General features: G+C 38.4%; 2 protein-coding genes and 1 long non-coding RNA gene across 3 annotated transcripts; 1 reads left to right on the top strand and 2 right to left on the bottom strand.

Moving 5' to 3' along the window:
• Nucleotides 1–3,898: 3,898 nt before the first annotated feature.
• On the top strand, nucleotides 3,899–20,068 carry LOC121746592 (protein TSS-like). The gene is made up of 23 exons (XM_042140483.1): nucleotides 3,899–4,183; nucleotides 4,276–4,337; nucleotides 8,575–8,667; nucleotides 11,356–11,428; nucleotides 11,618–11,923; nucleotides 12,079–12,143; nucleotides 12,234–12,365; nucleotides 12,492–12,533; nucleotides 12,606–13,130; nucleotides 13,217–13,374; nucleotides 13,557–14,046; nucleotides 14,438–14,500; nucleotides 14,588–14,689; nucleotides 15,017–15,337; nucleotides 15,399–15,491; nucleotides 15,580–15,681; nucleotides 15,782–15,886; nucleotides 16,193–16,326; nucleotides 16,505–16,688; nucleotides 16,887–17,018; nucleotides 17,095–17,207; nucleotides 17,442–17,523; nucleotides 17,602–20,068. Exons 1-23 carry the CDS (start codon nucleotides 4,114–4,116, stop codon nucleotides 19,666–19,668), a joined length of 5,514 nt encoding a protein of 1,837 aa, XP_041996417.1. The 5' UTR covers nucleotides 3,899–4,113; the 3' UTR covers nucleotides 19,669–20,068.
• A 62-nt stretch (nucleotides 20,069–20,130) lies between these two features.
• Nucleotides 20,131–21,591, bottom strand: LOC121746593 (heptahelical transmembrane protein 2-like). The gene is made up of 3 exons (XM_042140485.1): nucleotides 21,103–21,591; nucleotides 20,902–21,028; nucleotides 20,131–20,826 (listed from the first exon to the last, which is right to left on the bottom strand). The coding sequence occupies exons 1-3, from the start codon at nucleotides 21,318–21,320 to the stop codon at nucleotides 20,161–20,163; spliced, it is 1,011 nt and encodes a 336-aa protein (XP_041996419.1). The 5' UTR covers nucleotides 21,321–21,591; the 3' UTR covers nucleotides 20,131–20,160.
• Nucleotides 21,592–22,487: 896 nt separating this feature from the next.
• Nucleotides 22,488–26,548, bottom strand: LOC121747075. The gene is made up of 3 exons (XR_006039121.1): nucleotides 24,542–26,548; nucleotides 23,070–23,129; nucleotides 22,488–22,545 (listed from the first exon to the last, which is right to left on the bottom strand). It is a non-coding gene; the product is annotated as an uncharacterized LOC121747075 (long non-coding RNA).
• Between the last annotated feature and the right edge of the window lie 514 nt (nucleotides 26,549–27,062).

Here is a 27,062-nt window from a genome sequence, read left to right as displayed (position 1 = left end):
TGGATTTACGTGTCTTAATCTATTGTGCCACAAGTTAGAACACTCAGTCAAGTAAGAAGAAGTAGATGCATTCTTATTATTAGCCAACGGCTTAGGGACATGGCATGTAGCTACACTAAGCTTGAAAAGTCAGTCGGTTACAAAACCTTTTCCGAGTGACTTTCCAAACTTGTACAAAGAAAACCTATTAGATTCGAATACAAGTTTAAACCCCTTATTCACTAGTATTGATCCTGACACTAGGTTCTTGCGGATGTCCTGGACGTGCAGCACATCCTTCAAAGTGATTGTGACGCCGGACGTCATCATGAGAATCACGTCCCCAATGCCGAGGAATTGAGACGAGGCTTGATTCCTCATATTGATTTTCTTCCCTTCAACAGTGGTGTAGGATGTGAACTTGCTCTTATCGGCACAGACGTGGGCAGTAGCACCAGTATCGATATACCAACCACCTTTGTTATCAATAAGGTTGACTTCTTCGGTGACTACAGCGACAAGGTCACTTACGTCCCAGTCCTTGAACTCTTTTTCAACAACGCGGGCAGCCGGCTTCTTCTTCGGCTTGTTGTAGTTTTTGGAGAAGTGGTCAGATTTGCCACAGTTGTAGCAGTTGCCTTCAACTTTCTTCGCAGGCTGCTTCCCCTTGCCCTTGTCCTTCGCAGTTGGACGGAAGCGTTTGTTGGAGGGACCGCCCCGCTCCAACAAATTGGCCTTTGCAACAGGTGGGCCATGGCCCTTAGCCAAATCATTGCGTGTGTGCATGTCTGACTCGATGCGCAGCTTCACGATCAAGTCTTCAAGAGTCATCTCCTTTCTTTTGTGCTTAAGGTAACTCTTGAAGTCCTTCCAGCCGGGTGGAAGTTTTTCAATAACTATGCCTGCAGTGAAAGCTTCAGGCAGGGTCATTCCCTCGCCGGCGAGGTCGTGGATGATTAGATGGAACTCTTGCTCTTGGTCCATAACTGGTCGGGAGTCGACCATTTTGTAGTCCAAGTACTTGGCTATTACAAATTTCTTAGTGTCTGCATCATCACTACGATACTTCTCATCTAGCATTTTCCACACTTGTTTTGATGTGGGTATAATGCAATATACGTTGTAGAGACTATCATCTAAAGTACTTAAAAAAAGTTTTTACAAATATAGTCTCCTTTGCGCCAAGCGTCATACTCGACGTACATCTCAACGCGTGTCTCATCCTCACTTGGCGCGGGTGGCTCGTTCTCCTTGAGGAAGTTCACGACGCCCAACGTCGTTAGGTAGAACACATTTTCTGTTGCCATCTCTTGAAGTCTGTTCCGGTGAACTTCGATGGCTTCTCGGCGGGTGGCATCATCCTTGGTGCCATTGGTGCCGAGTTTGTCCCATGAAAGGAACCAAGTTCGTTGCCCCCGTAGGGGCCAATATGGTGAGGCGTAGAACCCCCCATATTTGCGTGGAGCATGGATCCCCCGCATTCGTGCCAACCCCGAAGGATCCAACACCCATGCCGACCCCGATGGATACAGCACCTGTGCTGAGCCCGAGGGGTCCAACACCCATGTCGAGCCCGAGGGCCCCAACACTCGATCCAATGGAACCACTAAAAGTGGAACCGACCGATCTAATCAGGGTGAATCCAGAAGACATCCCAAAGGGGTTGTCAAACACCCAAGGGGTTGTTTATGGAGTAGTTGAAAAGCCAGGAGTTGGAATCATCGTCATGTTCGACGACGTGTTGACGGGTGCAACGGGGGACACAGTAGATGGAACGGTGGCAGCTGCGGTGGACGGGTCAGTCAACATCTCCAAGCAAAGGTGTAGACTAAGTTCAGTTGGTATGTGTAAACTCCTTTAGTGGCAAGATTATCTCGTCTTGCAACTGTTGAACTTTGAGTATACGGAGATACAAACTTGCCGAGCGAAAATTACACGGAAAAAAATAAGGAGAAAAAATACACGGAAATAACTGAAAAATTACACGGAAAAACTTGTGGAAAACGGTAAGCCGATTCGAGGAGTCCTATTTCCGCAAGACGAGATACGCCCCGGTAGTGCTCTTGGTTTGGCGTGTCGTCCCCAAAGATAAAACGACTTTGTCTCTGAAGTAGAAGCACCGCTAGCAGCAGAGCTCTGGCGAATGGGAGTAAGGCGAGGGCAGAGCTTCGACGGGAAAATTATGCAAAGAGGGAGAGAGCGTGTATGTAAGAATGCTTGAGTTTGTTGTGTAGAATGCAGGGATGCATGCCTATTTATAGGCCAAGTCCAACCGCAGGGGTTGCTGGAGTCGACAGACATAATGTCTGTCATCAAGGCCATTGACCGTAACCGTCGGGGGTTACTGACTGTTGCACTAGCCGTTTGGAGCTGAAGAGACATGATGCATCTAGACACACTACACGACGGGATACACCATGGACCGTCGGGGACCCTTTGTCTCCCGCTATGCGTCGGGGTCCATCGGGGACCTTTTGTCTCCCGCTATGCGTTTGGGTCCATCGAGGACCTTTTCTCTCCCGTTATGCATCGGGGTCCATCGGGGACAACGTGGAATTTGAGTTGGTCTAAAAAGAATATGTGGGGCTTGAACCCCGCTCAATGACCAGCTCCAAGGAACAGCCCAAAGACCAATTTCCAAGATCCAAGTCCAAGTCACCCGACGCATGGGTCTCGGGCGGGTGGCGGCGCTCGCACACGCGTGTGGGTTCTATCACCCGTCTTATTCAACGATAATTATTACACATAATAATTCATCTTATTAAATACTTCATCAAAGAAGTTTATCATCCCCGATGTGGGATAATTAACACTCGGTTAATTAATCACTTAGTTTTTCTCATAGCTAATTTTTAGCTTTATTGTGACCAACTTTAATATATTATTTATCACTCACCGGGAATCAGATTTGAGAAAATGAATATACTGCGGTCATCTACTCGGAACGTAGATCGACGCTATTGCATTTAATTTCACAAAATTAAATGTCTTGTCATATTTATTATTTGTCAAAATCGTTTGACCAAGCACGATTCAACACATAATCTTTCTATAATCTTTATTTGAAGAGATCATTTGCTAGTAACGAAACACAACACAGAAAACAATCTACCATCTAATCTCTTTCTTTTATATATCCAATGGCTTCAATACCAAACAACATTTAGTACTATGCTTATAATAGAGTGTTTTAACTAGCTAAATGGAAAAAAAAGAAGCTAAAAACTAGAATTTACAACACTATAATTGAGACAAAAAAATCCACTTTGTTTCTTATACTGTTCGTTTCTAATCACTCTCTATTCATGGGTGTGTGTGAATATCAGAAGCATAATCTCTTTCATGTAAAGGAACACAGAAAGAGAAACAATTATTGGTTTTATGATATAATAAGTGGATTTAAGAAGAGAGAATACTACTAGACAATAAGACTCTGGAAACAACCTCAATCCACGACGACAGACGTGGCTTAAACTTAAGCGCGCAAAATCTATCGTTTTATCCGCTAACTTATATCTTATCTCATAAATAAAGCCAAAACACCATTCCCTTCTTTTGTTTTATTTCCACCAATTAAATGTTTTAATTACTCACTATTAACATTAGTTAGTATTAAGTTTTTAATATTAATTACAATTAAATACAGTAGATTTCTTGAATTCTAATTACTTTTATTAAATCTAAATTAAAAGAGTATTACTCCATTAATTTTCATAAGATAAGTTAAGTTTGATTAATAATTTTCAATTGGAATATTATAATCAATTTTTAATTTAAAAGGTAGGGCCCGCACCATCTCCATGTGAGAAAGAGAGAGATGAGAGGTGAGGAAATTGCAGCCTTACATTGTTATTGATGTATAATTTATATATAAGGAAAAAAATAGGATTGTGGGTTATGTGTTGTTACCTTATCCTATCTATCTTATTCAATATCCCCTAAAAAAATCACTAAAATTTACAACTCTCTCTCGGCCTCTCGCTCTTGGCCCGGCCTACTTCCCGAGCTCTCACCTCTTAGAGTAACACTAAATATGTGTATGTGATTATTTCCAGAATTCAATCTCTTCATTCCTTTTCCCAGCTCTGTTCCACATTGTTTCTTCTAAAAAAATAATACTTAATCAAGCATACAATGGCTCCTAAAACCGGTAAGACTAAACCCCACAAAGCCAAAGGAGACAAGAAGAAGAAAGAAGAGAAAGGTTGGTCATATACTAAATCTTATCATAATCTTCTCTTTTATGATTGTACCTATGGTAACTCCTTGGCAAAATATTTATTCTTGTTTTTGCAGTTTTACCAGCTGTAATAGAAATAACTGTAGAGACACCAGAGGATTCACAAGTCACATTGAAGGTATGTATTCATTCCATCCATATTAATAAAACTACTTTTTCACATTTTATTTTTCAAATACAGCCGTATTGTTTTCGCGTTTATGGGGAGAGTGATTAAGTTATTATTTAATTCGTAAGTGTAACGCTTTTTATTAAGTTACCCACATTTTCACCTTGATACGCGATGCCTTCCTTGCATGTGTCGGACCTTTGATAAATACTTACTTCTATATTAATTTGCATTACTTACAATGAGATAAGTTATTAGTCGAGTTGAGATTTACTTAGTTAATAAATGAGATGAATATAAATGTTTAAACTTTAGTATTTGGTATATTAATATGTATTTAAATTTAAATTGTACTGGTATACTATTTTTTGAATCTCAATCAAAATGGAAGGTGGAAAAATTTGAGATTAATAAAAGAATTTAAGTTAGATTCATGATTGGATTTTCAATGTAGGTTAATCAACCCACTACTTGGTGAGTTTATTTAACGCATCAAAACATAGAAAATAAGATGGCCAGAAATCTAACACATAGCAAGGTATAATTTTATTCGTATACCAAACATTAGGTAGATTTAGGATAAATATTACTTCCCTTTGTTTCATAAAAATATGGGCAATGAGTATGACACGTGAATTAAGACAAATTTGGTAAAATAAGAGAAATGAGTAGAATGGTATGGTAAAGTAAGAGAGAGAGAAGAAGAATAATAGTTAAAGCACTGTTAGTGAATAAAGAGACATACGATACTAAATTGATATAACTTTCTAAAAATTGAATGCACATATTTTTATGGGACGGAATGAGTATTATCATAAAAAAACATAGCTACCTAGACCCTAAATGTCATAGTTGAAGTACTAAATTTTCTCACACATTTATTTTATTGAGTCATTCCCAAATCCAAATGCATGAATGTGGGACGTACATATAGTTACTCTTTGGTTTAGCCTGTTTAAAGAATAAATAGTTATTTCGTCTGTCTCATTTAAGATATCTACTTTAAATTTTTCAAAAATATAACATTCTCTTTTCGTATTTAGAACAAAATTTATATCTTCATTTTAATCACCTATAAAAAAAGTATAAAGTTTCTGTTGCATTATCCTATGATGAAATCACCTAAGGGCAATATATTGTTGATGTTTTTTCAATCAAACGAAATTATTTTTTTTTATGAATAGACAACATTGTTTAACTCACTAACAATGATTTCTATGTATATATATTTTCATGATTGTCATATTAGATACAAATTCATTCCATAGGAGATAATTACGAATAAATTCAAACTTTATATTTTTCCAATTAATTTTTAAAATTGCGGATTGAAATAGAATTTGATAAAATTTCATAGTTTTATGGCAACTTTACCTAAGTTTAATAGTATGCTCATGACTACTGAATTGTGTAGAAAATAACGGGCGTATTATATTTTTCAATATAGATTACTTGTTGAAATTTTTAAATAATGGTGAAAATTAAAAATCTTGCGTTTGATTATTAAAGGGTGTAACCGGAAAAAATAATAAAACAAATGAATCTATCGGAAAATAATATGCTACATGTCTTACGTGAGCTTCTTTTGTAAGCACCAACCTCGTTCAATGCACGTTTAGTGTTGTTTGTTTTGTTTTATGTATAGTTTGATTCTAATACATTAAAAAATGTTATTGAAATTTTTTATTTTACAAAATTCATAAAAATCAAAGCTCAATTTACGTGTTTTCTCTATAACTTCAAATAAATGAATAAAATAACAAATCAAGCTTCGAATTTTATGAATTTTGTCCCGTTTGACATTTTCATAGGGCTTGTTGACATTTGCGTGTAATATATATATATATATAGGGTCTTGTTAGGTTGAGATTTTTTAGCTTAATTGAGAATTGAGATGCATTTTCAGCCACTCATTTTGAAATGTCAACTACAAGTAGATTATATCAACTAAGGGTATTATCGTCATTTCATTTCAATAGCCAGAATATCAAATGTCAACAACTCGTATTAAAATGTCAACAACTAAAAAAAAATTATTTTTTTATTTTTTTAAATTTATTTTTTTATTTTTTTAAATTTTTTAAAAATATTTTTAAATTTTTTTTAATTTTTTTAATTTTCACGCGATGTCAACTACGATGTGTAGCCTGCACATCAAATGTCAATAGCCCTGCACATCAAATGTCAATAGCCTGCACATCAAATGTCAACAGGTTATAGTTGACATTATATGTGTATATGTGATATGAATCGTATATGTAGTTGACATTATATATGTGCAGTTGACATGAATTGTATATGTAGTTGACATTATATGTGTGTAGTTGACATGAATTGTATATGTAGTTTACAAAAAAATAAAAATAAAAAAAAATAAAAAATTGAAAAAAAAAATTAATTTTTTTTAAAAAAATAAAAAAAAATTTAATAAATAAAATGTATGATGAAATTACCATTCTGCCCTTTCACAATTAATTAATGTAAAAATATTTTCCATGTGGTAAATTCTGGACCACTCATTTAATAAAAATGAGTGGCTAATAATGCATCTCAATTCTCAATTAGGCTAAAAAATCTCAATTGATCACAACCCTATATATATATATATATATATATATATATATATATATATATATATATATATATATATATATATATCCCCATGCCTTCGATTGAAATTTTCATAAGGTTTGTCGACATTTGCAAGTACCAATAATCACCCATCTTGTGAGTCCACTCCCTATATTTAATGGACGAGATTTAGTTCGTAATTTGTAGTGAAGATGCGATTTGCAATGGATAACATCCCTCTATATATGTGTGAGTAATTTGCCGTAAATTCTTAAACTTTCGTGAAACTCTAGTTTGACATATCAGTTTTAAAATCTTCGTATAAATTACTCTTTCCATCCCAATAAATATGACACATTTTCCTTTTAATTGCATCTCAACCAAGATGACACATTTTTTTAGTAACTTTCTTTCTTCAATTAATAAACTCAACCACTTTTTTCTCTCCGATTAAATATTCACCCACTCTTTCTCTCTCCATTTATAATACTTACACCCACTCTTTCTCTCTTCAATTAACCATATTAACCAACAACTCCTAAAATCTGATGCAGACTAAGAAATGTGTCATCTTAGCCGGGACTAAGGGAGTATTAAACTACTAGTTTGTTTGATTTTGCAACAACTTATTGATTTATTTTGATTTTGCAACAAATTCAGATTTAGGAACCGACATAATTCGATGACCTACTTACGTGGCACTATTGAATTTCGACTAAAACAAAGTCACATTTTAGACAACAAAAATACATCGTATTACATTAAATTAAATAATTTCATTTATTAAATTATGAGTTATATTTTAAAAGAATTAAAGTGCAATAAAAGAAATTGATTATTGAATTTTTATAACTCGGCTTTGCCTGCACATCATTTGTTAGACATTCGATAGTGTCACAAAGTAAGTCATCAAGTCATGTTAGCACCATAATATTTTTTGTTTGCAAAATCAGAATAAATCAATAATATAAATTTGCATGAAAATTTTAAAGCGAAAAATCAAAATTTAACATTAAATTAGGAAATTTACATACAAATATGTCTATATATATGTTAGATAAATAATAGTATTGAAATTACTTAATTATTTTAAACATAAATAAGACAACTTCTTAAATTTACAATTTAACTAGAATGCATGAATTATTTTATCAATTTTGAGTTTGTTATTATTTTTAATACAATTATTTAAAATTGCATTATGTTTCATCTAATTTTTCACTTCTAATTAACTAAACCGGTCAACAGATCTGATTTTTAACATACTTTATTTATCCAAAGGTATATGTTTATTTTCTTTTTGAAATTATCTCATAAAATATGGAGTATTTACTTTCTCCATTTAACACATAAAATACTACTACTATATCTTAAAATCTCGTTTATCACTATATTTATCTAGGAACATATTACTTCATCCATCTCAACTAAATTGAATCGTATTCATTTTGAGATGTTCCTAAGTTCAAGTTTTTTCTTTTAACAAAAACAAAGCATCTAATCAATTTTACTTTATTCAATCACCTATTTAATCTCTTTATATTTTCTATTTTATTCCCCTCTCCTACCTTTCAATATAATTTCTTAATTTTTGTGCTAAAAAATTTTGACTAAATTTGAATAAGTACAATTTTGAGTGCAAATTTGATACTGACGTCATGCCATTGAATTACAGGGAATATCAACGGATAGGATCTTAGATGTCAGGAAACTATTGGCTGTCCATGTTGAAACGTGTCACTTGACCAATTACTCTCTGTCCCACGAGGTATCTATCATTTCCGTATCCTAAAATTCCTAAAGTCATCCGCAACGTTATCTCTTATTCGTCTCATAACTGTCTCATCTCTTCACTATTCATGGGCTCCACTGTACTTTTCATCTCATCTCTTAACTAAGAGACAACACATATAACCATGCATCTCTTAACCGTATCTTAATCATCTCATCCACTAACTATTCATTCAATTTCATTTTTTATTTTTATTTCCAACAAATTCAATTAATAAAAACAAACTTCATTAAATTAAATAAAATAAAATAAAATTACAACTTCAAATTCTAAAAAAATTAAAAAAGCACATAATTAAAATCCTAAAAAAATATTAAAAACACATAATTTTATTTCTTCCGCGCACTCTAGTGGTTGCCAAAATTTTCTCAAATGTGCTCCATTAGATCATCTTGGAGTTGAGCGTGGGCGTTAGAATCACGTGTCCTTGCCCGAATAGACAACCGATCTTGCATAGACGGATGCACTCCATTGCGAGGCGGACTACTTGCGGTAGAACTTCCCGGGGTTTCAAGGTCGAACCAATTTCCCGCCTCAGGTCCTTCGTCGGCGACAATCATGTTGTGCAAGATTATGCACGTATACATGATGTCGACCATATTCTCCATAAACCACGTACGAGCCGGGGCTTTGATAATGTTGAACCGAGCTTGGAGCCCGAACGCTCTCTCCACATCCTTGCGAGCAGCCTCTTGCTTCTGCGCAAAAAGAGCCTGTTTTTCGTTCACCGGCCTGTTGAACGTCTTCACGGAGGTTTGCCACTTCGGGTAGATGTTGTCGGCAAGATAGTACCCCATTTTATACTGCCGGTTGTTAGCGATGAAGTTGATGGTCGGCGCTTTACCATTCAAAACTTCGGTGAAGAGGTCGGATTGGTTGAGCACGTTGACGTCGTTGTTCGATCCGAGGACCCCGAAATACGCATGTCAAATTCATAGCCGGTAGTCGGCAACGACCTTGAGTATAACGGTGGGGTGGGTGCCTTTGTGGCCGCTCATGTATGACCCCCTCCACGCCACAGGGCAATTCTTCCATTGCCAATGCATGCAATCGACGCTGTCAAGCATCCCGGGGAATCCGTGCACTTCTTCGTGAAGTCGGAGCAGAAACTGACAATCTGCCCTGCTTGGCCTCCGAAGAAATTCGTCGATGAAGGCTGCCCGGACGCCTTTGCAGAAGTTTATTAGACACATTCTCCCAGTGCTTTCCCCGACATGCAGGTATTCATCGAACACATTTGCCGTTTGTCCAGTAGCAAGCTGACGGATTGCTGCAGTACATTTCTGCAGCGCCGTGTGACTGGGACGGCCAACGGCGTCGAGCCCTTATTCGAAGAACTCTTCCCGGGCTGCCAACGTATTTGCGATGTGCATAAATAGCCGTTTCCGCATGCGGAAACGGCGACGGAAGTAGGTCTCTCCCCATACCGGGTTGTCACAAAAGTAGTCGCGTACCAACCTTGCGGCGGCTTCCTCCAGGTTACAATGGATGTAAGCCCCGGATCGCCTTGGAGGCGTCGCGGCTTCCTCCTCCTCTCGACGTCGATCTTCTGCTAGCGATTCTTCCATTATGCGACGCATTTGCTCAAATGGATCCATAGATGATTTAAATTTGGGAGAAGAATAAAAGAGATGATTTGAGATGAAAATTGGAGAGGAAAAAGAGATGATTTGAGAAAAATAGACGTGTGTTTGTGTGTGTAATGATAATGAAAGAGGAGTATTTATAGAATAAAAAAAGAAAAAATAAATTAAAAAATTAAAAAATAACCGTTGAACGGTCATATTACCGTTTTTAATTATTTTTTTATTAAAATCGAATTTTAAAAAATAATTTATTTCCTCAGCGTGACGATGCCCACTCGTTGGCCGGTGAGTGGGCGTCACGCCTAGCGCCGGCGCGCGCCAGCCGTCTCGGAGGGACGAGCCGCTCGGCGAGACAGGGACGAGACGGGACGCTGCAATGCCGTCTCAATGCCGTCTCGTCTCCGAGAGACGAGATAGAGATGGCAACGAGATACGTTGCGGATGGTCTAATTAACGACATTGAATCTTCTATATAAAACAAATTCTATTGATCATATTCATAAGAAAATCCATTGATTCAGAAAATGAATACATTAAGAACAACAAGCTTTGATTTTTAAGCAAAAAAAAAAAAGTTCGAAAAATTTATCTCATATAACCACTGTAAGATGTCATTTAGTTAAGAAAATTTGGGTTCAAAACGACACGTGTTAATAATGAGTATAATGTGTATTCATTTTTCTGGTCGACTAAAATTTACTTATCAAAATTTGGAAAATTTATTATTTCACACCCAACAAAAAAAATATACAAATATATCACTTTTTTAAATTTAATTTTGATTTTACAATCCCAAAATTATTTATTATGTTTCGATTTAAATATAAAGAAATTGAATATCTCAAAGTCAAACATGAAATATCTAAAAATGTTACTGTATCATTATATATTATTATTATTTTACGTAATTGCGTTTTATACAAAAGCTTCTGAAAATTTCAAACTCAGAAATTTAAAAATACATCTTCAACCAATAAATTTGTACGTGGGCAAGGAATACGCTATACATCATACTATATTACTAACAAAATATAATAACCAAATCATGATAATTTTATCTATATTTTGGTGGGAGCAGGTTCGTGGTGCAAGATTAAACGATTCAGTGGAGATTGTAGCTCTCAAGCCATATTACCTCACTATCGTCGAAGGTATATTATATCCCTATGTGTGTACGTTGCTTTTATTTTGCTATACTAAATCATTTTAAACATACAATTTTCCTTTGACCATACTTTATTAGATAATCAAACAAATTTAAAATAAGATACGTACTAAATTAGCTTTTGATTTGTACTCCTAATTTGTTAAATTAAAAATAACATGTTGATTCGGTGCAGAGGAGTACACAGAACGGTATGCTGTGGATCATATTAGACGGCTCTTAGATATTGTCGCCTGCACAACCCACTTCACCGGTTCACTCACTTCTCCAAAAACCGGAACTAAAGAACCCGGTTCTCCTCACTCGATTTCCGGTTCCCACAATGCAGCTCCGAAGCCCAATTCCGCCGTTTCGACCACGCCGGAGGTTTCGGATGCGGCGGCGAAGGGCGAAACCGCGGCGTCGGTAATGTACCCTCCGCCGAGGGTGGGGCAGTTCTACGACTTCTTCTCGTTCTCTCACCTGGCTCCACCTATTCAATGTGAGCTCGTCGTGTTCGAGTCTTCAATTCTCATAATTCCATCGTTTTGATTTCCATAAATGTTTTGTTTGTATAATTTCAACAAATTATGTGAACAAATTGAGCATCGCTACTACTAGAATTCATTGCTTACCAATAAATCCCCAATGTTGCAGATATTAGGAGGTCAAGTCGACCGTTCTTTGAGGAGAAAACAGATGAGGATTTGTTTCAAATTGATGTTAGCATCTTCAACTAGTCGCACATAGTGATTTTGTTGATTTTTTTCTTATGAACTGGTGCTATTTTTCCTATCAATGTTTGAATTCAGGTACGGATTTCCACCGGGAAGGCAACAACAATAGTTGCCTCTCGAAAAGGTTTTTATCCGGCTGGAAAGCGTAATCTTGTAAGCCACTCATTAGCTGGTCTTTTGAAGCAGATAAGCAGAGTTTTTGATTCTGTAAGTGGGGACAAAATTTTATCCTTTAAAGTTTCTCCTCTTCTTGTAATTCTGTAATTCAAGTATATTTCTGCTTCTGATAATTCTCTCACGTTCATCTAATTCTGTTTTATCCATTTGGTTCAGGCATTTAAGGCTCTTATGACAGCTTTCACTGAGCACAACAGAGTGAGTGATTTAGACTTTGAAAATTTAAAATGAAATTGGCACATATGAATAACATTATCTGTAATCTCTCAGTTTGGGAATCTTCCATATGGTTTTCGAGCAAACACTTGGTTAGTACCCTCTCTTGTTAGTGAGAATCCCTCTGTGTTCCCTCCACTTCCTATTGAAGATGAGAGTTGGGGAGGAAGTGGAGGCGGACAAGGAAGAGATGGGAAGCACGAGGACAGGCTGTGGGCAAAGGACCTCGCTATATTGGCAGCAATGCCGTGTAAAACTCCTGAGGAGCGCCAACTAAGAGATAGGAAAGCCTTTCTCGTTCACAGTCTACTTGTTGATGTTTCAGTTTTCAAAGCTGTTGCTGCAATAAAGCAGCTAATAGACAACAATCAGCAGTCTGCAAGCAATTCTGGTTCACCAATTTTACACGAGGAAAGAATTGGAGACCTACTCATTAGCGTCACAAAAGATCCCCCAGATGGAAGCACCAAGTTGGATAGCAAAAATGATGGGAGCAATGTTCTTGGAATCATACACGAAGAAGTAACTCAAAGAAACTTGCTGAAAGGCATAACTGCAGATGAAAATGCAACAGTACATGTTCGTATAGTAACTATTAATCTCTCTTCTAATTTCCAGCAATGCCTGAAGTTATTTTCTTATGGTGAGATCACTGGTTTATACAGGATACTTCTACTTTAGGTGTTGTCGTTGTTAGACACTGTGGGCACACAGCCATTGTTAAAGTGACAGCGGAGGTAAATTGGAACGGCAAAGCCATTCCTCAGGATGTTAACATTGAAGACCATCCTGAAGGAGGAGCCAATGCATTAAATATTAATAGGTCAGTAGAGATAGCTCGACTCGATGTTTGTTTATTTTAGATTCTTCTACCTTTGGAAAGACTATTCATCCTGTTCAAATTCTATATGCGTGAAAAACTGAGTTACTATTGCTACAAAAATACCATGACAGAGTTATGTGATCCTGGACTAATGAATCAGTATTTTTTATTTATATTTCCAGCTTAAGAATGCTGTTGCACAAATCCACGCCCCAATCGCCCAACACAGTTCAAAGAGTTCCAAGTGCTAATATGGAGGAATTAGGCTCCAGTTTGCCTTTGGTAAAGCAGGTGCTAACCAAGAGTTTAAAGACACTTCAGGAAGATGATTCAACTCTTAAAAAGTCGATTAGATGGGAGCTTGGTGCATGTTGGGTGCACCACTTGCAAAATCAGGCTTCAGGTAAAGATGAGCCTAAAAAGAATGAAGAGGTTAAAGTTGAGCCAGCTGTCAAGGGTCTTGGAAAGAATGCTGGGTTGCTGAAGGATATGAAAAAGAAGTCAGATGACCAAATAAATAAATCTGACCCGAACAAGGAAGTTTCTGCTAATTGCAATGTTGATGCAAACAAGGACTTTGGAAATGCGGACAAGGAGATTATGTGGAAAAATTTGCTTCCCGAATCATCATATATGCGCCTTAAAGAATCAGAAACTGGTCTTCACCTCAAGGTTGCCTTTATGCTTTTGTAATAACCCGTCCCGTTATAAGTGGCACATATACCTTATTGGGCTGTCCCATTATATGTTGCCTAGTCCAAAAAACAGAAGTTTGTACACATAAAAAGTTTAGTCAACTCTAATGAACCCTACCACTTTATACATCGAACACAACTTTCTTAATCTACGTGCCCCATTCATATAGGCCACTAATAGTGGGACGGAGGGTATGTATTTTATGCTGTGCTATTATTTCGGTTTACATCTCACAAGAGTTGTTCTGGGAAATTCATAGTCTAGAGAGGGTCTTTGGGAATTGTAACAAAATTACAAAATGAAACAAAACCTTTTCATTTATGGATAGTGGTAACACATAATCTCTCTGGAAAATTGATGTTTGCAGTCACCTGAAGAGTTGATTGCGATGGCACACAAATACTATGCTGAAACTGCCCTTCCAAAATTGGTAACTCTCTTATTCAGGACATATCTTTAACAGGCAGTTGAACCTCTGAAATGATGTTTATTATTTTCTTCCATGTTCTTCTGACAGGTTACTGATTTCGGGTCACTCGAGCTTTCACCAGTTGATGGTAGGACACTGACAGATTTCATGCACACTAGGGGTTTGCGGATGTGCTCCTTGGGCCGTGTGGTAATTTCATTTAGTGTTCTTATCTATATGTAGTTTATGACCTGATTGCTTTCCACTGCATACTCTGGTGTGGTATTCTTCTTGCCAATTTACCTGTCAAACCATGGTACATATTAATTGGTTCCAATATCGCATGCATCTATCTATCTAGTTCATTTATATTATGAATTGATAATATTTTTCCTCTAAACTTCTCAGATGCTATGTTCAGGCTTAAAACGATCTCTTTGCTCCACTGTTTGCTTTTTTGCCTGTCTCGCATTATGCATTATTGTTAACCATTGTAGTTCCTCTCAAACTTATTTTCTTTCGAATCATCCTTATTAGGTCGAACTAGCAGACAAGCTCCCTCATGTTCAGTCCCTTTGTATTCACGAGATGGTTGTTCGAGCTTATAAGCATATCCTTCAGGCTGTTATAGCAGCAGTTGATGATATTGCTAATATGGCTTCATCAATTGCTTCTTGTCTGAATTTGTTGCTGGGAACACCTGCCACACAATATGGCGAGGCAGATATAAATAGTGATGATGAATTGAAATGGAAGTGGGTCAAGACATTCCTTTTCAAGAGGTTTGCCTGGCAATGGAAGGATGAGGCACGCAAAGATATACGAAAGTTTGCTATTCTTCGTGGTCTCTGCCACAAGGTACGCAAATTTAGACTGCTGTTAGCTAAGAACGTAGCTTTACTAATTTATTTCTTTCCAGGTTGGGCTTGAACTTGTTCCGAGAGACTATGATATGGATTCTCCCTTCCCATTCAAGAAATCCAATATAATTAGCTTGGTGCCTATTTATAAAGTATGCTGTTCGTGATCATTTGAAAATATTGAAAATTTTCCTTCAGAGGACGTTTCAAGTTGTTCTCATAGCATTTGTCTTCCAACAGCATGTTGCTTGCTCATCTGCCGATGGACGTACACTTTTGGAATCATCCAAGACTTCCTTGGACAAGGGAAAATTGGAGGATGCTGTTAATTATGGAACAAAGGTAAGTTAATAACCTGATATGTTCCCCACCCTTCGAGAGGCTTTAGATAATGGTAAAACTATGCACAGAGTATGATGAACATATATTTAATCTTTTGAAGGCACTCGCGAAACTGGTTTCTGTCTGTGGTCCTTATCATCGCATGACAGCAGGGGCATATAGTCTGTTGGCTGTGGTGCTCTACCACACTGGGGATTTTAATCAGGTATGAGGATACAAATCCAATCTACAAAAAATCAAGAGTCATTGTTTAGCCTTCAAATCATAATACTGACAGTCTTATGTAAAATGTTAAGCCAAACATGAAATGTCACAGAAAAAGGGCGTGCTTTGCTGCCTTCTCCATTACATATCAGCAGCTCAAAAAAAACCCCACCCATTCTTTTGCTGAACTATATTGCGTCCTTTTTAATTTGGGCACTGCTGAGCATACCAAATGTCTCTTAATTTTCAATTTTTTAAAAATAAACTTCTGATCTGATTGTTTTATCATATGATAATATACGAATAGGCTACCATTTACCAGCAAAAAGCTTTAGATATCAACGAGAGAGAGCTTGGTCTGGATCATCCAGACACAATGAAGAGCTATGGAGATTTAGCTGTCTTCTACTATAGACTCCAGCACACTGAGCTGGCACTGAAGTAAGTAAAGATATTCTCTGTATCTTTCACTCCGGCCTTTCTTCATGTACGCCTCAAATTTTCCCATAAATTGGAACAAGGGAACATTCATGCATCGAATAGCTAAAACCTTGAGCTTCTGGATATCCTTAATTAATTCTTCTGATTGGAAAGGAACTTATTTTGTTTTTTTTTTCAGATATGTCAACCGTGCATTGTATCTCCTGCATCTAACTTGCGGGCCTTCCCACCCAAATACTGCTGCCACCTATATTAACGTTGCTATGATGGAAGAAGGTCTGGGGAATGTCCATGTTGCTCTTAGATATCTCCATGAGGCCCTCAAGTGTAACCAAAGACTTCTAGGAGCTGATCATATACAAGTAATATCCTTTTTTCTGTGTTTTGTGTGTATATGGTGGTTATATGCATATATCCAGTTTCGTTCATAGATCAGATTTACTACTTGTGGTTGACCTTTGATAAACCTTCATAATAGAGCTCTTCCAGTAACTGTTTCTGAATGGCAATGCATAAAAGGCGCAAGTTTCCTTTTACTGAATATACTGCTTCTTTTCCAGACAGCAGCCAGTTATCATGCTATTGCAATTGCTCTCTCTTTGATGGAAGCATATTCCCTGAGTGTTCAGCATGAACAGACCACTCTTCAGATACTGCAGGCTAAACTAGGATCAGAAGATCTACGTACACAGGTAATGCGTATGCCTGATGATTAAAGAGTGACTTTGGAGGTGCCCCACTTTCTTACCTTGTTTGAAATATCTACAGGATGCTGCTGCATGGCTGGAATATTTTGAGTCCAAGGCACTGGAGCAGCAAGAAGCTGCACGCAATGGCACTCCAAAACCAGACGCCTCCATCTCTAGCAAAGGCCATTTGAGGTTGGAATCCATTATACTTATTTTGTAAATTCAGATATACTTGCTTTCTTGTCTAACTTTCCTAAGACAAATAGTTAATGGCTGTTTGGTCTCTCATTACAGATGAATGAAAATATATTAAAACTCTGCAGAAAAGGCTTTGTTATTTTGTTTAATAAATATATCTATTCACTAGGTCTCCATTTATTCAAACTGCTGATTTGAAACACTTTTCTTCTTCATCTTTGAAATCAGTGTTTCGGACCTATTGGACTACATAACCCCTGATGCAGAGATGAAAGCTAGAGAAGCCCTAAAGAAGCAAGCTCGTGCCAAGGTTGAAATCATGTTTCTAAAATATTTTGTTGTGTTCTCTTTTCCTGATGCATTCCCTGACCAAGAAACTATTATACAGCTCAAGGGAAAGATTAGTCCAAACTCGGAAACTGTGATGGATGAATATCAAAAGGGTGAGTTCACATTGGAAAGTGAACCTGTGGCAGAGAACTCCAGTGATAAAGAAAATAGATCTGGAGTGGAAAACAAATCTGAGCCTCAGTTTTTGGACAAGATTAAAAATACGGATTCATTTGTAGGAGAGAAAACATCGTTGGACCAAAATGAAAATGTTGAAAAGGACGATATCTCGGAAGAAGGATGGCAAGAGGCTAAGGGGCGCTCTCTTATGGGACGCAAGCCCTCTGCTTCCAGGAGGCCAAGCCTTGCAAAATTGAACACCAACTTTTTGGTTTCTTCTCATCCATCTAAGTCTAGAGGTAAACCAAATAGTTTCAGCTCTCCTAGAACAAGTCCAAATGAAAGCGCAGCTTCATCTGGTCTGGGTCCACAGGGTCCTAAAAAGTTTGTCAAGAGTGCTAGCCTCAAGATGAAGCCGAACGGTCCTTCTTCACCAGCTAGTGCCAAAGAGAAATTGACTGGCACAAAATCAGCTCCTAATAGTCCTATCCTAGGTTTTGATGAAGTTGCTAAAGCTTCTATTGTTAGTTCAAGTGTTCATGCTGCTGGAAAGCTTTTCTCGTACAAAGAGGTTGCTTTAGCTCCACCAGGTACTATTGTAAAGGCTATTGTGGAGAAGAAATCTGGGGAGAGCTGTGCAGAAAATCTGATGGCAATCAAGGAGACGAGTAGCTTTGATACGACATTATCCACATCAAAGAAAGTGGAGGCTGATCAAATTCAAAAACTGGTGGTTGAGGTAAAAGAGATGAATGGAACTAGGAAGGAGGAGCAGCAACATGCAACTAAAGGTGCTTTTGAAAATTCAAAAGATAATGTAACTGGTAGTGAACTAGAAACTACAGTTGAACCAATGGAAGCTGACAATGGGCTCAAACCAAGCTCAGGAGCTGTGGCTTCTACTGCTTCCAATAAAGAAGCATCAGAAACTCAAGTTGTGGCCAATCTTGGATCTCCATCAGACCCTACAGATACTACCGCTCAGTTGTTGGAGAATGATGCCTCTGGTTTGAAAGAAAAGATGGTGGAGGAAGAAAACAAGGCTAGTTCGTGTAATGAAAGTGAAAGTGTAGGTTTGCTGACGGATGAGGAAGGGAACCAAGCAAATGGAAGTGGCGCTTTGTCGCCCACTGAAGCTGAAAAGCAAGTCGATACAGAGATTGCAAAGGAAACATCCAAGAAACTATCTGCTGCAGCTCCTCCATACACTCCGTCGATGGTTCCAGTTTTTGGATCTATACCACTACCTGGCTATACAGAGCATGGTGGAATATTGCCACATCCAGTGAATATAGCACCAGTGCTTACAGTTAACCCTGCCCGTAGGTCGCCGCATCAATCTGCTACTGCTAGAGTTCCATATGGTCCTCGCCTCTCAGGTGGCTATAACAGATCTGGCAGCCGTGTCCCGCGGAATAGGCCTGCTTTCCAGATTTCTGAAAACAACGGGGACCCAAATCATTTCAACACTCCAAGAATAATGAATCCACACGCGAATGAATTTGTACCTGGCCAATCATGGGTTACAAGTGGCTATTCAGTTGCTCCCAATGGTTATATTGCCACACAAAATGGCATTCCTTTTACCTCAAATGAGTATCCTATATCACCAAATGGAGTGGGAATGTTACATGATGGCTTCCCACCATTACCAAATGGTATGCCTGAAACTCAAGATGGACTCCCAGTACCTTCAGTTGATCCAACAGATTATCCCGCAGAAGAGAATACTGAAGTTGATGAAGAAGTGAGTCATCATGCCGTGGCAGACGGGAATGTACCTGAATCATCGACAGACTCAACTATAATCCCCTTGGAAACAACTGAAGTACAGGAAAATATTGATGAAAAAACTCGTTCTGAACAGACAGTAAAGAATAATGACTGTGAACATGGAGGAGAGTGTACCGACGCAGATGCAGAATCTCCTAATGCCATTCCTCCAGATGGTAAGAGCACTGACATTGGTGGATGTAGAAAGAAAGACAATCAAATCTTGGGGTGAATACAATGATGTTTTTGTAGGCAAGTCTCTTCTTAATCAGGGAATGTTTAGTTCTGTATGAAACCAGAATTGTTCTAGCTCGTTTGGTGAAAAGTCATCAAGTCAGGCAAAGCAACAGAGAGGTTGGATCTTCAAGAACTGATGCAGCAATTTGCCGACAGCTCAAATACTTCACCACGCAGTTGGAATCGACAGGAACTGCTTTGTACCTGCTGATCGGTTCAATACGCGCTAACTTGTGCCGTTTTGTGATAGTCAAGTTTTGACGTGACACTAAATCCTCTGTAATAAATGGACATAGATTCGTATTCTGCTCATTTTTCAGATACGTTTATATGTGAGTAAGCTTAAATAACAGGCGACTTTTTCTGCTGAATATCTATTTACTTTTGAAGAGCCATTAATTGACTAATGTTACACTGAGTGGCTCATCATTCTCATTTGCCTATATCTAACATGTAGAAAAACTAAGCGAGAGAAGAAGCAAGAAACTCAGGGCGGCAAGCTGCGCCGCCAGTCCATGATCATGAGGCTGGCAGCGCAGTGAGCAAGTGCAGCAGCGACAACGAAAACATGGAAGATCTGATGACTATGGCCAACAATATCAAACGCACCGGGCTTCCATCTCTCAGGAATCCGAGTGATGTAGATAAGGGCTCCAGCTCCGTACATGAGCCCCATGACGACCTCGTACATGAGGGACACACGTATCTGCGGCTGATCCCAGTGGAGGATCACAGCGTGGGTGGCTGGGACCACACCCGAGAACCCCATGCAGAGGAAGAGGGTTGCCCTGAAAGACCTGGTACGTCCAGTCGAGAGGGAGGGGGCGAGCAGGGTCACAATTACAGCAGCGCCAAGTAAGGTGGCCGAGGAGATGTAGAAGAAGCGCCAGTATGGTTGGTCTGCGAAGATGTAGAAGATTGGGGTGAAGAAGGAGCAGACTATCATGAGGGAGATGCCTGTGTAGTCGAGCCGCCAGAAGAAGTAGTGGAAGCGCCGGGAATGGCAGCTGAAGAGGTGGGAAACTGAGCTGAAAATCAAGCAGATCATTGCTCCACTCAAGAAAATCAGCCATGGCCATATAGGAACTGAAGTGGCATGCTCTTGTTGTGTATGCAAGCTTCCTAATCCAGCTACCTTTCCTATGTAGGAATCCTGCAACAACCACATATTTTTCTTCAAATACATTCTTCAGAGAGAATCAAGAGAGAGATTCAAGAGAGAGCTGACAGTTATCATTGACAACCATCCATCACTTCCGCTTCCGAAGAAGACCGCCATAACGTTTCCGAGGCTCGTTTTTTCGTTCAAACTCATTATCATCATCTTTGAGAATATCAAAAATCCGACTAAATGCCTGCAAATACCATTTTCCGAAGCTTGTGAATTAACCGATACGAAATCAACAACAAAAATGGAAGAAGCACTGACGTCCAAATGTTGAGGGATTCATTGTGCAGAGAGAAAACGCTGAGAGCAACATCCTTCAACTGCCATTCGCATCTGTAATAATTCCGGATGAATTCGTTATCCTTCATATACTCGGGCAGCTCCTCGAAATTGATCAATGCTGCATCGCAATTCGCGACCACCTTCCTCTTCTTGTAACAGTCGCAAGCCGCTGAAAATTGTTTCGGCAAAATCGTCATTCCGCAATTTCTATCTCACCACGCAATCGTCACGACTGTCATGATCAATCGATCTACACCGGAAAAAGGAAACACGAGCTCTCTCTTTCCCGGTGAGATCTTCACCGAGGATATTTGTCGCCGGCTGCAATCATGCGGGTGTGTATTTATACACACTTTGTGTATAGCTATATATAGGCGTCCTTATAAATAGCAAATAAGCTGCCATCCTACATTCCTTCTCTTGCAGTTATAACCGCTTCTCTATCATTCTCAGCATAAACAAAGTTAATATAACTCTCCTTCTCTGCTCAACATGGAAACTACTTTTATATCTAAGATTCCTTACAAATCTTACTTTTTTATTGTAGCTCAACGTGAACTTCTTATATATTTTCTAATTTAACAATAATTATATGAAAATTTATTTAAATTGATCCTAATGTGGAGATGCTGGTTCAATTTCATTTACATACAATCTATTAATTTGATAAAATTAAAAAATTTATACTCCTAGTATAAGCCAAATGACATGGATTGGATTTTTTTTTACTGTTAAGCATGCTTTAATCTAGCATGTGAATTTGTAGGTGAAACAGGCATGTGAATTATGAATTTTTGTGTATAAATACTATATCAGCACAAGTTTTGGGGGTATAGTGGTACCCCATTGTTCCCATGTAGCTCGGCCATTGAAAGCACGCAACATTAATCATAGTTGAAGGTCCATGTAGTCGTAATATAAATATAAAATGTTCAACCACGTATTTCATTCCTAAACTCTTCTTAAAGTTAGAACATAATACCATATTAATTCGTAAATAGATTATTGTTAGTTGACCTCACAAAACATATTCGCTCTTCACTGAATATTAGTTCATTAATTCATCAACATTAATTTCTTATTCAATATTATGATACTATAATTTTATGTTAACTGATACTCCTGTCACGACCGCATTTTCTAAGGATAGAAAACACGGTTGATCGCGACTAGGGGAAGAGTTAAAGAAGCGGGGAAGAAAGGGGAAAAACAACACAACTCGACCATAGCTCCAAAAAAAATGGGAAAAACTCGAAATAAAATCAGAGTTTTGAACAAAATAGACTTGAGTCTTTTAAGATGCACAACGGAAGCAAATGAACGCGGTTCCATGTATGAAGACATGAACCTCCGAGAGTCAAAATCTGACTGAATTAGATGTCTTGTCTCAATAGCACTTCCTCCACCACTTCGCTGCTCAACCTGCACATTTAGAAATATATGCAGGGCTGAGTACAAAAAGTACTCAGTGAACACATTGCCGAAAATTACACATATACATTTGAAAATATTGTCAAGCCATCATCACAGTAACACTCGGGGTGTTATTGAAAAGGCCCGAGCTTACTAAAAATATCACATTGGGTTGCAACCCCTTTTCCTGTACTTTAGCCATATCTGATCACATTGTGCCGCTGAGATGGTGTTCTCATACGGTCACCTTCCCTGCCCAACACGTCAGAGGTATCCTTGTGCCTGGAAGGTGGCCACCTTCCACGGTCACCTTCTCTGCCGTTCACGGCCAGAGGTTCCAAGTAGGGACACCACCCTACCCGGACTAAAAATCGAATCGATTCACATATTTCATCGTTCATAATTCACTTGGCCGTAGCCAACAGATAGGCATCATAACAAAACATTTGTGGCAAGACAACATCATTAAAATCACGAACATGTGTTCGTGTTTTCATAAAATACGATTTGTATTTTAGTATAAGAAAGCTCACCTGGATCATTTAGTTCCTTTAACTTGAAATTCTCGCTCCAACTTTACTTGCGAAGGTACCCTTTTGAAAATATCACAATATAATAATACACTAATTAGACTCAAGGACAAAACTACTTAAATTAGAATGCATGCACCCTCATTAAAATCTTTTATCTCGTTTCTCGGTTTTTGCGTATTTTTTTATTATTCGGCGGCCGCCCAAGGCGTCGCGGGGCGATGTCGGTCGGCCGCTTACGCCCATAATTCCTCCGGCAGCTCCTCGTATTTTCCATCATAATATCGAATAAAAAAAATTCCAAAATTTATTTAAGCGCATAATTGAATTATCGCAACTATTTCCCGTTGTTAAGAAAATTTATATGTTTTCCGGGCTTGGGATAAATTATTCATACTTCAAAATTATTTCGGGATTTAATTTAATAATTTCGTCAAGATTAATTATCGACCCAAAGATTTATTTAAAAACCCCAAAGCTTAATTATTTCCCCACCTTATATCTCCAATTAAAATTTTAAAGCCCAAACAATTAGATGGAGCCCATAGATTTAATACATCCTCCCATTTAAATTATGAGGCCCAACTTTAAATAAATCATCCCATTTAACTTATGAGGCCCAAAAGTTTTTTTTTTTTTTTAAAAGACAAGCCCAACTTCTTCTCCATCATCTCCCACATCTTTCTCCCCCTTTCTCACTCTCTCTCTCTTCGACCAAATCTAGGATTGTAGCGAATTCTCCCAATTCCAGTTGCCTTCTCCGATTTAGACCGCAACGGACCTAACCGTGCGTCGCCGTCGCAGTGGTGCCGCCGATCCGCCGGGAAGTGCTGCTGTCTCGCCGGTCAGCCTCCGCCAGCCTTCGCCGCACGCCGCTGTACCTTCGGGCTCCTCCACCGCACGAAGCCGCTGCTGCTGGCGGAGTGGAGAAATCCTGTCGCCGTTCCGCCGGGAAGAGCTGCTGCTGGCCGCGCTCGGCTTCCGTCACCGACGCTCAGAGCCGTCTCCAGCCGCTGCACCCGACGCCGTCGCTGCTGTGCGGTTCAACCTCCGCCGCGAGGGGTGCCGCCATCGGTCGGCCTCAGCGGCGATTCGCACCGCTGCTGTCAGCAGCGTCCAGCCACCGCCGCAGTCAGCAGCGCCCAGCAACCGCTGCCGTCAATGCACAGAGCCGTCGCCATCACTGTCGGCTTCTCCGCCGGTTCGCACAGTTGTCCAAACTCGCCCCGAACAGCTCCGAAACGACACCGCACAGCCCCGAAACCAACCCGAACCACACCGCAAGTTAAGTCCCTTTTACAAATTATTTTCTTTCGCAGAGGGTGTTCGTTATTGATTGATGAGAAATTGTTCGAATTAGGTTGCTTGTTGATTGAGAGTTTATTCGCATTAATTGTGGGAGATTAGTGTATGATGCTAAGTTGGGAGAAAAAGCATATGTTCATGATTTGAAATTGAGTAGTGAGGATTCATACCTTCTGTCGATCTGAATTTTGGGGTGCAAAAGGAGTAATTCTTTGGACTTGCAGATTCGTTTCTTGAATTGAACTTGAAAAGAATAAGTGTTGGTTTTCTTGCTTGCAGGGGACGATAGGTGAGGGAAAAATGATTTGTATAAATGTACATGTACAGAAAAAGATGGCAAGTGGCGTATCTTGAAATATTCTGTTAGAGAATGATGGCTTCTACTGCAATCTATTAATGCAGCATTTAATGTTTTGTCTGAAAAGATCAATCCCTTAGGATCTGCCATATCCGTTTTTTTTTCTTTTATTTATTTTATTTTTTTATTAAATTAATTGTTTGAGTATTTGTTCACTTGTTCGTTTAATTTGGTGTAGGTATACTCGGTTCAAGTTCGTGGCTGCCCGCGCTGAAGTACCCGATTTGCTTAGAACGTAGGATGAATTAAATTTTGTTGGACTTTTGTTGGATGTATCGGATATTAAAATTTTGATTTTTGGGATCTGATTCTTTTATTATACATATATATATATATTATATATATTTCTAATGTTATAAACAACAACGACACTCTATCGTAGTTCGAAATTAATTACGCAAAAGTCACTTATATAAATAATCAAGCTAATAATATAGTTTATAATAATATCGACTTAGCGGGTCGTTACATTCTACCCCTCTTAAAAGAAATTTCGTCCCGAAATTTAGGATGTATTTAGACAAAAAGCTCGGGACATTTCTCTTCTAGCCCTCATGTTGCTTCTACCTGTTCATGGTGTTTCCACAAAACCTTCATTGTAGTAATCGACTTATTCCGAAGTTGCTGCACATTTCGATATTGTATTTCTACCGGCTTTTCTTCGTAACTTAGGTTAGGCTCTAGAGTGATTTCTTCGTGGCGAATCACATGTTTTGGATCGAACACGTACCTTCAAAGTTGGGAGACGTGGAATACGTTGTGAACGTTCCCAAAGTTGGATGGTAATGCCAAACGATATACTACTGGGCCCACTTCTTCCAGAATTTCATAGGGTCCAATAAATCGTGGTTTTAACTTACCCTTGAGTCCAAATCTAGTTATCCCTTTGGAGGGGATACTTTCAAGAATATTTTATCCCCGATGTTAAATTTCAATCCGATTCGACGTTCGTCGGCGTATGATTTTTTTTTTTCTGCTGTGATCAATGTCTTGCCTCCCATGAGGGTCTCACTCGAGGAAATATAGAGTTGATCTAACCGTTTTAACTATGATAGGAACTGGATTTGGGATTCCAAGAGAAATATTCGAATCGTCCTTGCTTTGTGTACGCTCCAAGATAGTCATGAAAATAAAACGATTATAATTATTTCGATTACGTGAGTGTTTGGTTCACCACAAACTCTCACCAGTAACTTGCAACAAAGATTTTCGTGAAGTGCAAAAACTAGGCTCAATTGGGCTCATTATGCTCACTCCCAGAAAAGAAAAGATACAACTTCAAAGGGCTATACCCATAGAGCTTGGAAATTTTATTGTGGGAAGAGCTTGCCAGATAGAATAAATCGCGAAAGTGAGGGTATGATGAATAGAATGTAGATGTCAACAATAAGTTGTCAATAATATAATCAAAATTTACAGTGAAGTAGAAAAGATTCAAGAATCCCCAGATGATAATAGGAAGACCTGAGATGGTTGGTTACAAATGGATTTGAAAGAATAGGAAAAACAAACAATTGCAATTTGCTCAACAACACTGCGATAGAAGATCGTATCAACAGAATTTTTAGAGTTTATAAGTAGTTCAGGGAAACTAACTAATAAAGAGGGCAACAAGAAGAAATTAGCCAAGGGAGAAGCAATATGCCGGGTTTAACATGGAGCTTGCAGCAAAGCTCAAATCAAGAGACAACAGTCATATTTGAATTCAGAAGATGAGAGTACTCATGTAAAATAAAGACCTTGTTAATAAGTATGTCTGAAAACACAAAGGGTCAAATTAAAAGGTTTAAGGTCTCAACAGATGGCTGTTCCAATATAGTAAGACTGAAAATGATTGGTCTCAAGCGGATTTGAGAAAGAAGAATAACAAGGAACTACCCTTTTGGGTAAACAACATCGTGATACTATATCACGTTAACGAATTCACAAAGTTTATAACCAAATCACGGGAATTAACTAGTAGAGAAGACAATCAGAGCAAACTAGTTTGGGAAGAGAGCAAATTACTTTAGACTTGGAGTTGCTAAAGAGCTCAAAGCATGATGGAATAATTGTAGTGGAATTAATAAGAGGGAACTACTCATATAAAATAAAGAGCTTGTCAAGAAGCACTTTTGAAAACAAAAAGGTCCACTAATGATCTTTGAGGAATATATCATTGAGAAGACAATTGTTTAGGGAAACATGTTCATTCTGAAGGCTATAAATAAAGCAGCTCCGAGTATAAGAGTTTGCTGGCAAGAATTCAGAGAGTCAAAGTATTGCTTTTATACAGAATGAGTAAAGAAGGACCGTAGTCACTGGAGGTTATCAGAAAACATGAGGGAGCAAGC

This window comes from Salvia splendens, chromosome 9 (genome assembly GCF_004379255.2).
Source record: "Salvia splendens isolate huo1 chromosome 9, SspV2, whole genome shotgun sequence".
Lineage (NCBI taxonomy): Eukaryota > Viridiplantae > Streptophyta > Magnoliopsida > Lamiales > Lamiaceae > Salvia > Salvia splendens.
Note: the sequence above shows the minus strand (reverse complement) of the source record. Positions and strands in the feature narration are given on the sequence as shown.

What these genes read in the sequence shown, in the direction of transcription:
- LOC121746593 (XM_042140485.1), bottom strand. Translation starts at nt 21,320, where the DNA reads ATGACGATTTTGCCGAAACAATTTTCAGCGGCTTGCGACTGTTACAAG. An exon ending in GAATCCCTCAACATTTGGAC is followed by an intron (nt 21,029 to 21,102) that starts GTCAGTGCTTCT and finishes TGGTATTTGCAG; the next exon opens with GCATTTAGTCGGATTTTTGA. An exon ending in GATGGTTGTCAATGATAACT is followed by an intron (nt 20,827 to 20,901) that starts GTCAGCTCTCTC and finishes TGGTTGTTGCAG; the next exon opens with GATTCCTACATAGGAAAGGT.
- LOC121746592 (XM_042140483.1), top strand. Translation starts at nt 4,114, where the DNA reads ATGGCTCCTAAAACCGGTAAGACTAAACCCCACAAAGCCAAAGGAGAC. An exon ending in ATTACTCTCTGTCCCACGAG is followed by an intron (nt 8,668 to 11,355) that starts GTATCTATCATT and finishes TGGTGGGAGCAG; the next exon opens with GTTCGTGGTGCAAGATTAAA. An exon ending in AAACTGCCCTTCCAAAATTG is followed by an intron (nt 14,501 to 14,587) that starts GTAACTCTCTTA and finishes TTCTTCTGACAG; the next exon opens with GTTACTGATTTCGGGTCACT.